This window comes from Arvicola amphibius, chromosome 15 (assembly GCF_903992535.2).
Source record: "Arvicola amphibius chromosome 15, mArvAmp1.2, whole genome shotgun sequence".
NCBI lineage: Eukaryota > Metazoa > Chordata > Mammalia > Rodentia > Cricetidae > Arvicola > Arvicola amphibius.
The window spans coordinates 47,502,439-47,516,958 of record NC_052061.1 but is presented as its reverse complement, the minus strand read 5'-3'; the positions used below and the strand labels follow the sequence as shown (position 1 = coordinate 47,516,958).

The window sequence follows — 14,520 nt, the reverse complement described above, 5'->3', positions numbered from 1 at the left end:
TTGAAGGCAGCATTCAGTATAAACAGAAGAGCAAGAGGAGAGAAGAGGAAGACTGGACAGGCAGACCATTTGACCTTGGGGTCATCACTTCTTAAAGCATTTTTTTCCCTGCATGTGTTTTCATCACACAGCTAGCTCACAGCTTTGCCCTGTCCTAGACCTGGCCACTGGCCTGGGGACAGCAGCTCTCAGCTCTGGGCTGAGTCTACATGGACATAGGAAGTGCTTCCTGTTGTTGTCATTACTGAAGTCAGTGGGTGGGCAAGCCGATTCTTTGTGAAATGGTCCTTACTTTCTGGGTCTCAGCACCTGGCCCCACATAAGGATAAACCCCTGCAGGACTCTGGCCTGGGTGTGTAGGGGTACCCTAATGAGGCAGCACACCCCCTCACTGCCTTCATATGTAGGCTGGGGGTGGAAATCTGGGTTTTGCTAGGGGCTCTCTGGTGATGGGGGATGCTGGTTTCCTGTGACTAGTCAGAACAACTCTGGCCCCTTCTTGGAATCAGGATGTAGAGTCAGGAGCTGTGTGAGTCAAGCAACCGGGATGGGTTGCTGGTGGCTGGTGGCCATATACTGAGAAGTTATATATGTGCTGCTCACAAAGTTGTGTGAGAATCTTGTCTCCCAATAAGAATCTTGTCTTGTTCTTAATGTTCAACTATTTAAGGATGAAAACTGGTAAACTGAGGGCAGCTTGCTGTGCAGTCCAGTTTGGTTTGAAACTCAGGATCCTTCTGTTTTGACTTCCAGGTGCAGGAATTATAGACATATGTGAAATCCCAGGTTTATAATGTAACATTTTTTGTGTCGTTTATGATCATATTTTATTATTAATATGTGTATATGCATGATGGGGTGCATGTCTCCATGTCACTGTATGCATGGAAGTCAGAAGACAACCCTGTGGAGTCAGTTTTCCTACCTTTTAACTGTGTTTTCAGGGATTGAACTGAGGCTTGAAAGTCAAATGTTTTCATTCACTGAGCCATTTTACCCTGCCCTCTTAATTGACCTTCCTTCCTGAGACAGAATTTCATGCAGCCCAGGTTAACATTGAACTTGCTGTACAGCCAAGGGAAACCCTGAACTTTTGATCCTTCTGCCTCTACCTCCTGGATGCTAGGATTACAGGTGTGAAATATCGTGCCTGGGGATCCAGTTTAGGGATTCATGAATGCTAGGCAGGTACTCTGCCAACACCTACAGACCCAAATTTAACTTTCTTGATAACTTCTTCGTAATGTCCTTTTAAATTAAACGAATGACCAGGATTGTTTCCTTGACTTTTGTTGATGTTCATAGAGACTGGCTGGTGGCACACTGCTTATAGGCATCTGTTGTGCTCTGCTGGATACTGGGATGCAGAGTAAGCCTTTTGTTGTTGAATCAGGGTCTCCTTTATAGCCCTGGTTGGCCTGGAAATCACAATGTAGGTCAGGCTGGCCTATAACTCAAAGAGATCCATAATCCTCTGCTTCCCAAGTACTGAGATTAAAGGCGTACATCACCATGCCAGGTCAGAATAAGCTCTCTTGACTCCAGTTTGGCCAGGCTTCTACTGAGTGGCTCTGACAAACTGGGTAGTGGTCTGTTGTTGGAGGAGGCCACTTAGAAATAATCACTCAGAAATCATATTATTTGTTATACTGTTTGGCCAATAACTTAAGCATATTTCTAGCTTGCTCTTATATCCCAGACTAACCCATCTCCATTAATCTGTGTATTGCCACGTGGCTGTGGCTAACCAGCAAGGCTCTGTCCCCAGCTGTGGCTACACAGCTTCTCCTTGACTTCACCTTCTTTCTCCCAGCATTCAGTTTATTTTTCCTACCTAACTCTGTTCTGCTAAGCCACTGGCCAAAACAGCTTTATTCATTAACTAATAAAGCAAAACATACAAGGACTTCCCACACCATTTCCCCTTTTCTGATTAAATAAAAAGGAAGGTTTTAACTTTAACATAGTAAAATTACATATAACAAAACAGGTATTAAGCAAGAATTACAGTTACAATATTTATATCTACTTTATCTTTTATCATAACTAAGGAAAACTATAACTATTCTTCAACTCCATCAAAGACTCCAGAAGAAAATAATATTACCTAAGTAAACAGGAAGTACATTAACTTCCAAAACTCTAGAATTGACAGAGATATCTCGCTGCCTGGACAGTCACCCAAAGTTCTTCTATAATGTTGGGGCATCCATCTTCAGCCTACAGGCTCATAGTATCCAGCAGACTTCCATGAAGCAGGAAATTTGAAGAGTCCATCAGTTGCTTTCTTCTGTGTCTTGCATTTTCTTTATGAAGCAGGAACCCTGAAGGACAGTCTCACCTTTAGGCAAATTCAGCAGTCATTTCTCTGTGAATTCTGCATGTCCAGTTCATACAGCATACCATCAAGCAGTCCAGTTAAGATCAGTTTCTTGCCCAGATAGCTAACAAACTTCATAAGGAGCCTCTTCAATGCTCATCATCCTCTTGAAGTAGATTGTTGCTGCCAGGAGCATGTGTGTCTCATGTCATGAAAAGTCCTAAGTTCTTAAAACATTTTAAACGCCATATTCTGAAGGTGTCTGAGATTTGAAGAATACCTCTCTAACTGAAATATATCTCTTTATGTCTAGAAAACCTAACTAACATGACTACAAGCTTGACTATTATAGCTGACTCTCTATTAACCTATATTTCTTAATTATACATTACATTTTTCTTTTTTTGTTGTTTTTTGAGACAGGGTTTCTCTGCAGCTTTTTTAGAGCCTGTCCTGGAACTAGCTCTTGTAGACCAGGCTGGCCTCGAACTCACAGAGATCCGCCTGCCTCTGCCTCCCGAGTGCTGGGATTAAAGGCGTGCGCCACCACCGCCCGGCTTTATACATTACATTTTTAAATGAGCTGCACAAACAGTACCTTAATCAAGAGCAGAAATACACATATAGCAAATTGACCTTAAATTTGTATCAGTAGACCAAGATCCATACCAGTATAAAGTATTCATATTTATAGCATATCCCCCTTTAAATGTAAACAAATATTTATAAACAATATTTGGGAATTTGGGTGTAGTTCTCTCCAAACTGCTTCCTGCTTTTTGTTGGGCGAAGTGTTTTTTAGGGGTGCTCATAGTGACCTTTTGGGGGGGGGTCTTGGTCCATTAAACCATATTAGCCTGGAAGGAATCCACAGGTTCTCATCTTCTGTGGAAACAAAAGAACTTCTTTTCCAAAGCAGCATATCCTTAGATTCAAATTTTGAAGTAAGAATAACCTCCAAAACATATATTTTTGTTTAACTTAGCAGCCCGTACAATAAAATGTCTGTTTTTAGCTCATTTACAGTAAAAAATTTAAAGAAAACACAATAATATACATAATCCAGACTCTGTGTATATTCCATCTTTCTGTGGCTTATTTTTTGTTTCTTTTTATGCAAGTTTAATATTTATTATCCTTACTCCTTTAATCTATGACTGCACTCTTATATTACATTTACTATCTCTTTACTGTTTTTCTTCTCTCTCCCAAACCAACATACTTTTTTTTTTTTTAAACACACCGTGTCTCATCTAGAGGTCTTTTATGTCTGAATCCATCCTGTTGCATTACTAGTCTAAGGCTGCTTTGCCTTTGGCTCTGCCCAGTCCATCAGGGCGGAGGTCTGTTCAGTGGGAGCCGTGCTCACAACCCATTTTCAGGCACACAGTGGGTCTGTGTTGCTATTAAGCAAGTTGTAGCACTCTGCTCACAGACCCCATTTAAATCCTCAGCCTCCTGAAAGAGTCAGAGTTCATTCTGACAGCACAGCCCAGGAAGCCTCAGTTTTGAAACCTCACATTTTCTTTTTTGTTTTGGGGTTTTTTGTTTGTTTTGTTTTTGCTATGGATGAGTCAGGAAAACCTCTCTTAAAGGAATCATGCCTCTGCTTGCTTCTAGCAAACAGAGCCCACCTGAGAAAATGCTACCAAAAAACATGCTTAACTTTGTTCTTTTGTGTCTAAAATTCTTTTTTAAGCTTTCTCAGATTTTACATGCATATAGTTGACCACGCTGGTGCACCAATTTGTAGCCGCTCTGACTTGAAATAATCACACAGAAACTGTATTAATTAAATTACTGTTTGGTCAATCACTTAAGCATATTGCTAGCTAGCTCTTATATCTTTGGTTAACCCATTCCTATTAATCTGTGTATCACCACATGGCTGTGGTTTACGGGCAAGGTTCTGGTACATCTGTCCCCAGCTGCAGCTTCATGGCTTCTCCTTGACTTCACCTTATTTCTCCCAGCATTCAGTTTAATTTTCCTGCCTAGGTCTATTCTGCTAAGCCACTGGCCCAAACAGCTTTATTCATTAACCAGTAAAAACAAAACATAGACAGAAGGACTTCTCACACCAGTCTGTGCCTTCATTAAACTGCCTCTGTCTACTTCAGAGCCTCAGGGCCTGGCCTCTGAACAGCCATTGCCACCTGCCACCACCAGGCAGGTAACAATGACAAGCCATGGGCACATGGCTAGAGTATTAGGAGCAGGCATGTCCCAATGCTCATTGCTTAAGTTACAGGCTAGACCAAGAGTAGCTGCTAGTTCAACTTCCTGCTCCCATGGTACACACAGTAAGCTATTAAGTCATGGAACCCACAAGTCTTTCCCCAAATTTTAAAATCTTGGACCCTTTTCTAATATTTGAAATCTTAAGGTAAGACTGAAGTGAAAACATTGCTATTTTTTATTTTATATCTAATCTATTTGTGCTATAAATTTTACCAATACCGATAAAGGGGGGGAGAATGGAGGATACTGCAGTCCACCCCCTTAGCAGTGGCCAGTCAACTGCCCAGAGCTTGTGGGCATAGTTCTGTATGTGTACACAATAAGAACCTTCTCCTTACACCCAGCAATGGCAGAGGCTGTCAGTCTAGCTTGGGTGTCCCATATATCAGCAAATAAAGTTTTTTTCTTTCTTATTTTCCTTCCTTCCTTCCCTCTTGACACAGGGTTTCTCTGTGTAACAGTACTGGCTGGCCTATAAATTGCTTTTGTAGACCAGGCTGCCCTTGAACTTACCGAGATCCATCTGCCTCTGCCCCCCAAATGCTGGGATTAAAGGCGTGCACCACCACTGCCTGGTGATAATAAAGTTTTCAGTGTCTGGTCTCTTCCTGTGTAAAAACTTAATGTGGTGAATCCTTTTTTGTGACAGCCCTTTTGCTGGGGAGATGCAACACGTGTCTTCTCAACCTAGATGGCAGACCAAAGTATGGATTTGGTTAAATTTGGTGAGCCAGTGAGTTTTACTGGGGTTACTTACATGGCTATGGTAAGGGATTACTTACAGGAGCAGAAGTGACTCAAAAGACAATTGTATCACCAAGGCCCTCCCCAGTATGGTTGACAATTCAGAGCTGGGAACCTGGAGCAGAATGCACTGCACACCTGCAGGCAGCTCAGCAGGTTAAGAGACTGCCCATTCCAGATGCCTCCAGATGCCTGCTCTTGCGGGCAGATCTGGTTGGTTTTTGCTTTTTCCAGGTAGCTGTCTTGGTCTCAGAGTCTTCTTGGCAACTGTTCTCTGAGAGTTAACTTCACAGCTCAGCTTCACTTCCATCATCTTGGCAGCTCAGCCACAGCTGTGCTGCTCACTACTTTCCATCTGAATGGACTCTCAGCTTTCCTGTTCATTTCGGCAGGGAAGGGCCTAGTGAGTCTGGTCAGTTTCAGACACTTCCGGAAGCTATTTTGAGTTGTTTACCTTCCTGCTGCAGAAGCTTCCTTGTAGGATGGAATGTTTCAATCTTGGAGGAAGGTATTACACAACAATCTCTAAAAGTGGAATTGCTATGGGATTCTCTTACGTGTTTTTCAAATTGTACCTGGCCAGATGTGCTGTGTTCTTTTTCTGTGGCTTCCAGAGCTCTGTGGAATTTGTTATAAGGAAAGCATTTAATTTAAAGATGTAAAAATAGGCTTTTGGCACATGCTACAGTGGCTAAGACTGCTGTTCTGTCTGATGACCTAACCTAGACAAAAGCCCAAGACTGTTTATGGGTTTGGGAGAAGAAGTGGTTGGTGGTGTTTCATCTTTCTCTGGAAGAGCATTGTGTTATGGTAGGAAAACTCAAAGCTACATTTGTGTGTATAACTTTCAACAAGAGACAGTTGTGCAGAAAAAAAGTAAGAGGATAATATTTTGTCTTCTCAGATGGCGCCCAGAACTGAGACCCCTGTCAGCAGCATCAGCAACAGTCTGGAGAATGCATTGCATACATCAGCACATTCCACGGAGGAATCCTTGCCCAAGAGGCCTTTGGGAAAACATGGCAAAGGTGGGTGAGTTATGCTAGACATTAGTGAGAGGTCCCAGGAGCAGGGAGATGGCATTCACAGTACAGAGCTGTGGACTACTGGGACATAGTGTCATTAGTGAGAGAAAGAGTCAGCTCAGGACCCCCAAGACAAAGTCTTTTTTAGCACAAGGGAGATTTATTTGCCCCAGAGGGACAGAGGACAGGGAATAAAAGACAAAGATGGGAGAGAGGATGAGAGAGAGAGAGGGACAGGGATATTTGTCCTTGAAGGACAAAGGACTGCCTCTATAGAGAGGAGACAGACGTGGCATATAGGAAAATGGTGGTTTTGTGAAGGTACGAGGGGGAATCCCATCCCATGTTAGGATGAGGTATTTAATTGACCATGTTAATTAAGTGAGCCAAAGGGAGTTTTTGATTGCTGGACCTCAATATTTTGATAGTTGGCCCTTGGTAGTCAGCCTCAGGAGGAGGAAGTGGCCAAATAAGGGGCTAGACCTTGGTGGCTAGCCTTAGGGATGCAGTCTAAGGGTTTTTATTTTTTAGCAAGGCAGAGGGAATCAGGAAGAAAGGTAAGGCCTGCCAGAGCCATGTTTTCCACATTTGAGCTGGCCAGAGTCCCTTCAATCAGACATGCTCAGAGGGGGTTGTTTTCTTTCTAGTTCTCCCAAGGAACTCAAGATCACATTTCAATGATGTAAACTTTAAATACTGGTGTTTGTTAAAAAAAGAAAAAAAAGAAAGGTTTAAATACCCTCTGCTCCTCACACCAGAACCACACCTAGAATCTAAAGCTGCTGGGCCATAGAACACTTCTTTCCCAACTCAGTGTTCTCCTGAGACTTACCCCATGCTGATGTGGTGACAGGTACTCCTATCTTCACTCACTCAGTGCCACCAGCCTCAGTGAAGTTCCACATTCCTCGTGCCACTGAACAAGTGCAATTTTTAAAAGTGTATTTGGAGTGTGGGTTTGCTGAGTGTAGATCTGCAGCTGATGAAACCTCTCACCACAGGCCCAGGGCCTCCTCACTTTCTGCCAGATTGATTCTTAAAGCATCTGGGCAGGCACAAAGCGATTATTTTAAATTAGATGAAGGACCAAGATGTGGGACCAAGTCTTGGCAGAGTTAGGCAGGGACATCTGTCCTGATTGGTCATGTCCCTTGAAGCTCCTGGGAGTCTGTCCATCCCTACTCATGATTTGCTCTGCTTTGCTACTCATAGCTGTTGTGTCTTTTGTAAGTTGAGCTGGTCCTCCTGCGCTTCTCTGTCTCTTGTGTCCCAAGCATCAGCTTTTTATCTCACAGGTGCATTCCATGCTGTTGCTTTAAAGGCCTGAGCTCACTGTATGTAGAGTGCTGTCTGCTCTGCTAGGTTGCAGCTCAGGGTGTGTCTGCTTCTTTGCCACTGTGCCACATCTGTGTCTTAAGACCATGGCACAGGGGAGAGCAGTGGGTGACAGCAATGCTGGAAAGCCTGTTCTCCCACCTTGCATTAGCTGCAAGGTCACAGTGCACATGATGCAGGCTGTTCCCAGGAGACTATGTCCCTCTGTTGACTGTTTTTCCCACCAGGTTTTCCTAGCAGTGTGACCCCAGAATGGAGTTGGCACCTAGAGTGCAGGGCTGCCTGCTGGAGAGTCAGCTGAGCGCAGGGCCTCTTGTGAGGGCTGATTGTTTTCTGTAGCACTCTCCAGACCAAGCAGGGTATCCACCCTGTGCCACAGTGCTTTTTCTTGAGACATTACCAAGATCCTGGGTTGTGGAATATAATTTCCTCCTTTTCTCTTCTCTTCTCTTCTCTTCTCTTCTCTTCTCTTCTCTTCTCTTCTCTTCTCTTCCTTCCTTCCTCCCTTCCTTCCATTCTTTCTTTTTTAAAGATTTAATTTTATGTTTATAGGTATTTTGTCTGCATGTATGTCTGTGCCATTTCTGTATAGTATCTGTGGAGGTCAGAAGAGGACATTGGTTCCCTGGGACAGGAGTTACAGACAGTTGTGAGCATGGATGCTAGGAACTGAATCCAGGTTTTCTGGAAGATCAGCCAGTGCCCTGACTACTGAGAAACCTCTTCAGCCTCTGTGTATAAAGTAACAACATGATTGTTGTCTGCTGCTCTCTTATTGTATACTTTATTGCTGAGGAGGATAAAGGTTCAGCAGCTGTAGCAATGGCTGTGGTGGAGCACACTGGAGAGGTTGTCCTGTAAGACCATGCTGCCCACTTTTAGCCAGCCCAGCATCCCACCACTCATCAGTAACCCAACACCAGGAGTTTCTTCTGTCCAGCATAGGCAGGTAAACTAGCTGAGTTTTTGGTGCCTTTCTCATGATCCCTTCTCCTGTGCTGGGCATTGGTCTGTGGTTACTGTAGTTTGAAGTTTTACCTAGTTTTCTATTAGAAGTCTTTTTTGTTTTTGTTTTGTTTGTTTTTTGGTTTTTGGTTTTTGGTTTTTTTTTTCTTCGAGACAGGGTTTCTCTGTAGCTTTGGCACCTATCCTGGAACTAGCTCTTTTAGACCAGGCTAGCCTCGAACTCACAGAGATCCGCCTGCCTCTGCCTCCCGAGTGCTCGGATTAAAGGCTTAACGCCGCCACCACCCGGCTCAGAAGTCTTATAGTAATATGATAGTGCTTGTGGAATAATCAGGCTTTGGGCAACATTCCTAAAACATCTGGTGTTTCCACTCTCTCACAGTGCTCTCAGGTTCGAAACCCATTTTCCCAGGAGTAATACACCTTATTTTCCAAAAGAGATTTAAGTCACAAGTGAGCTCCTAAGACAAACCTGTGCTGTGGGGATGAAGAAAATGGGAAGGAGAATGAAGGTGTTATTGCCAGAGAGCACTCACTCTCAGTGCTGTTTCTTATCTTTCTGTGTAGGAGCAGAGGTATTGGTTTGATACGGAAGTCCACAGGCCTGGTGATTGGTTGTCTCCCTTCCTCCCTGCCATGGTTGGGGACCATTGTACAAAAGATAACTCTTCTCAGGTCCCAATCTCTGTGCCAGTTGTTACTGGTGTCAAAGGATTAGGAGGTGTAAGAGGAGACATCTCCAGAGATGCTCAGTGTAGGAGGTTCTGTGCCTTCACAACTAGAACTAGAGTCTGTCTCTGGCAAGTCAGGGAAGGGGCTGCTTCTGTCACCTTGATTAAACGGCAGACCTGAAGTAATCTCTGAACTCAGGTTCTTTTTATTCTTAAAAATGTTGGACTTGAAGGAGTTTATGTTTACTTATATCCTATCTGTAGCAACTTTACACCATCAGACAAAGTGGAGTATTTCAGCCAGAGCACTGTGCTGAGGCTATGGCTTTGTTATATAATGTTATTGTGATGAAGAGTGGCTTAAGGACTGAACCTTGAGTGGGCACTGATGGCGCACACCTTTAGTCCAGCACTCAGGAGGCAGAGGCACGTGGATCTGTGTGAGTTCAGGGCTAGCCTGGTCTACAAGAGTTTCAGAGCATCCAGGGCTACACAAAGAGACCCTGTCTCAGGAAAAGCAAACAAACAAACAAAGACTGAACCTCAAAAGCCTTAGGCTTTTCTTTCTTTTCTTTTTTCTTTTCTTTTTTTTTTTTTTTTTTTTTTTTTTTTAGACAGGGTTTCTCTGTTGCTTTGGAACCTGTCCTGGAACTAGCTATATAGACCAGACTGACCTGGCCTTGAACTCTCAGAGATGGATCTGCCTCTGCCTTCCAGTGGTGGGATTAAAGGTGTGTGCCACCACCACCTGGCAATATTTTGTTTTCTGAGACAAGTTTTCTCTGTGTAGCCCTCGCTGACCTGGAACTCTTGTTTTAGAGCAGGCTGGCCTCAAACTCACAGAGATTCACTTGTCTCTGCCTCCCGAGTACTGGGATTAAAGGCGAGTTCCACCACACCCAACTTATTCTGGACTTTAATAAACTCAAAATACGAGCATGAGTTTTAACAAGACAGGAACTGGAGATAAAAGCTAACTTCTGAAACCACAGCTGTGTGCTGCCTCTCCTGAGGTGCACTGGGATCATAGTGTGCAGGGATAAAAAGCCTTTGTGCATGGAACATCCTGGTTCTGCATTTGATTCTCACTGTGAGTTAGCAGAGTTCAGGCTTTGCAGTGAGTGGCTACCCCCAGACCACAGTTTTATTTTATTGTACTTACTACTTTACTTTTTGGGTTTTAATTTATTATTGTCATTATTATTTTGCAGTGCTGGGAATCGACCCTTGGGCCTTGCACATGTGTAGTAGGTCAGTGCTGTCCCCGTTTCTAAGCAGGCTGCTCACAGTCTTCCTCAGCAGTTCTCCTTTGAATCAAGGCACATGTAAAACTAGCCAAATGATTGCTTCCTCAGTTTCCCTAAAGAAAATGAGGCTGGGGATTTGGGATTGAGGGACATTCCTCTCATAGTTTCTATAGTCAGTGGGTGTTGGAGGAAGTATAGTGTACACCTTTCACTTTCAGACTCTACTTTGAGCTAATATTTCACCACTTTAGATAAATAAAAGAAATCTGGGCTAGAGAGGTGGTTCAGCAGCCTAGAACACAGGCTACTCTTTAAGAGGACCCAGGTTTGATTTCAAATGATGACTCAAAACCATAGTAACCCAGGGAATCCATTGCTCTTTCCTGACCTCTGTGGGCATCAGACACACATGTGGTACACATACATACATGTAGGCAAAACATACATGCACATAAAATTAAAAAAATTAAAAAACAACAAAACTCTAAGAACCTTGCAACTATGTGTGTATATACTGACTCTTGAGAGTCAGTACTGAACGTCCAGATGTGTCTTAGTAACAGGGTTTACACCTCTGCAAGTGGCAGGTGCTGTGCATGAGGTGGTTACAGTGCTGGCATGGTTCTCCACGTGCCCTGTGTAAAGGTGCCACATGTATCGTAGCTTAGCTGTTGTATACCTTGTGCCCAATGATATGTCCTTACGGTTTTTGTATATATTTTGAGAAGGGGAAAGAAGGAAAGTCTTTGAATGCTCTGTGTGTTTACCCCCTGGCTGCCCTTTTTCTTCCCGAAAGCTGAAGCTCCCAGTTCATTTTGTACAGCTCTGCGGATATGGACTCTGCCCATTTTCATTAGCCTGAAGATGTGGTTCCCTGTGACTTCATTCTTGCTGATCATGGAATGCTTGACTGAGTTGGTTTTGCTCTTTAGCTTTGCCAGAGGCGTTTTGTCTACTGGCCTCCTTTAATGAGAGTCTTCCTGCAGTGTGCGATTGGCTGTCTGTATGCCAGTGCCATTTTTCTCTGGTTGTTTTTACAGTTTTCTTTAGTCCCTACATGAGGTTTTTCTTATAACTCTTTTACTTCTTAGACCAAGTCTGGAGGATTTCCAGCTGTTACGGACTCACTCCTCCTCCTCCTTTTCAGCTGGCACTCCAGGGGCTGCGTGCTGTACCCTCACCATGTCAGAGCCTATAAACCGTCCTCCTCTTTAAACAGGACACTCTTCTTCTCCTCCCCCTCCCCCCTCTCCCTTTCCCCTTCCCCTCCCCTCTCTCCCTTTCCCCTCCCCCTCCTCCCTCCTCCCTTCTCCCTCCTCCCTCCTCCATGTCTGTGTGAATCTGTCAGAAGCCCTGAAACTGGAGTTACAGACAGGCATAAGCTGTTGTGTGGGTGATGGGAATTGAACCCAGGTTCTTTTGAAGAGTAGACAGTGCTCTTAACCCTTGAGCCATCTCTCCAGCTCCAGACAGGACACTTTATTTGCTCTATAAATTCAGTTCCTCTTGTTATTCCCAGCCTGTTGTCCCACTGGATGTTCTTTTTTTTTTTTTTTTTTTGGTTTTTCGAGACAGGGTTTCTCTGCAGCTTTTTTTTAGAGCCTGTCCTGGAACTAGCTCTTGTAGACCAGGCTGGCCTCGAACTCACAGAGATCCGCCTGCCTCTGCCTCCCGAGTGCTGGGATTAAAGGCGTGCGCCACCACCGCCCGGCCCACTGGATGTTCTTACATCAAATAATGTATTTCTGTCCCTCCCCTCCCTCCCTTCTTCCCTTCTTCCCTCCCTCCCTCCCTCCCTGCCTGCCTGCCTGCCTGCCTGCCTGCCTTGCCTGCCTTCCTGCCTTGCCTGCCTGCCTCCCTCCCTCCCTCCCTCTTTGTGGTTATTTTAACTTTGCTTTGTTGAGGTGGGATCTCAGATAGCCCAGGCTGGCTTCAAACTCAACTGCATATCTGATGATGGCCCTGGACTTATAATGTCCCTGTCCCTACCTCCCTAATGCTGGGGTTAAGGTTTGGCTACCACACCCAGCAGATTGATTGTTCTGGTACTGATGGTAACTAGGGGTGCAGAGATGGCTTGTTTTTTCCACTGAGCACAGAATTAAAAGGCAGGAAAGAGGTTTGAAAAGCTAAGATAGAAAGAAGATACCTTGATAACAGGGCTGGAATCTGGGAGTCGCAGCAGAGCCACTGTACGATACCAGGGATCTTGGGTCTGCTTTCTTAGTCTCATTAATAAAATAATTTAAGAAGGGACACAAGCTGGGTGGTGGCGGTGGCACACGCCTTTAATCCCAGCACTCAGGTAGCAGAGGCAGACGGATCTTTGTGAGTTTGAGGTCAGTCTGGTTTACAGAGCAAGTTCCAGGACAGGCTACAAAGCTACACAGAGAAACCTGTCTTTAAAAAAAAAAAAAAAAGAAAGAAAAAAAACATGGATGGGGAGATGACACACAAATGGAAGCTTGGGGACAATTCACTAAAATCTGGAAGGAAAACCCAAGGCAGGCAAGCTATAAATCTCACAGCTGCCTGGAGAATAGAGGTGATAAGCTAGTATAGAGGGTAGCCACATGGCAGCAAGCAACCACACAGAGGGTACTTTGGGAAAAGATCATGGGAGCCTAAAGCATTAGTTAGGAACTTTAAGCACATAGTTAGACCCTAGCCATCTGAAAGAAAAAGAAGTAATTAAGTCAGGAGACAGGAAGGTGAGCAGACCTAGCCAAACCTGCACCATGTGGCTTATAGGGACTGCTCTAAAGGGTGAGAATTCTAGGAAGGAAAATTATCTTACAGTGAACCTGCATTTCTAGAAATGGTCCCAGTCTTTCTTTTCTTTTTCCTTTTGTTGTTGTTTGTTTTACTTTTCAAGACAGGGTTTCTCTCTGTTGCCCTGGCTGTCCCAGAACTCACTCTGTAGACCAGGCTGGTTCTGAACTCAAGAGATTTGCCTGCCTCTGCCTGTCAAGTTCTGGGATTAGAGGTGTGTCCCTGGCTGGTCCCAGTCCTTACTTTTTTTTTTAAATTTGTTTTTGAGTATGTGCTGGCATGAATATGTGCACCTCGTGGTGTCTAGTGTCCACAGAGACTATAAGAGGGCATCAGAGTCCCCCTAGAACTAGAGTCACAAACTGCTATGAGCTGCCATATGGGCACTGGGAACTGAACCCAGGTTCTCTGGATGAGAAGCAAATATTCATAATTGCTGGACATCTCTCCAGCCCCCTTACTTCTCTGTTCCTGTAGTAAAACACAATGACCAAGGCAACACATAGAAGGAAGAGTTTATTTTGCTTAACATGGTTCCAGAGAGTTAGAGTTTATAATGTTAGGTCAGCGGCAGTATACCCTGCGGTGGGTGGGGCGGCACGCTGAAAGCTCACAGTTTTGAACCACAGGCACAAAGAAGAGACAGAAAACTGGAACTGTCACAAGTCTTTTAAACTCGTAAAGCCCACCGGATGGTGGTGGCACATGCTTTTAATCCCAGCATTTAGGAGGCACAGGCTGATGGATCTCTGTGAGTTTGAAACCAGCCTGGACTACAGAGCAAGTTCCAGGACATCCAGGGCTACACAAAGAAACTCTGTCTCAAAAAACAATCAAAACCAAACCAAAAGAAAAAAAAAAAACTTTTAACACGTTTCAGTGACATACTTCCTCCACACATTCAAAACCTCCCCAAATAATGCCATCAACTGGCAACCAAGTGTTCAAGCGCCCAGATGGTGGAGGACATTCACATTCAAACCACCATTTAGGACCAGAGTTTGATTCTCAGCACCTAAATGTTGGCTCAAAACCATCTATAACTCCAGTCCCGGAGGTTCTGTGCCTTCTTCTGACCTCCACAGGCACCAGGCACACATGTGGTACACATACATAACATTCATACACATAAAATAAAAAAATTTGAAAAAATTTTTAAGAAAAAGGGAATTTCGGGTAGCTTGTTTTTCACAGGATGG

General features: G+C 44.2%; 1 protein-coding gene across 4 annotated transcripts in view; it reads left to right on the top strand.

Annotated features, from left to right (window-relative positions):
• Zcchc14 (zinc finger CCHC-type containing 14) overlaps positions 1–14,520 on the top strand; it is a 55,278-nt gene that overhangs the window by 19,760 nt on the left and 20,998 nt on the right. For all 4 annotated transcript variants that reach the window (XR_005283338.1, XM_038312902.1, XM_038312900.1 and 1 more), the window contains exon 2: positions 6,210–6,333. Coding sequence is in view for 3 of the 4 variants with exons in the window: in XM_038312902.1 (XP_038168830.1) it covers positions 6,210–6,333 (124 nt within the window). In the remaining variant the exon portion in view is untranslated. The remainder of the gene's footprint in view (positions 1–6,209; positions 6,334–14,520) is intronic.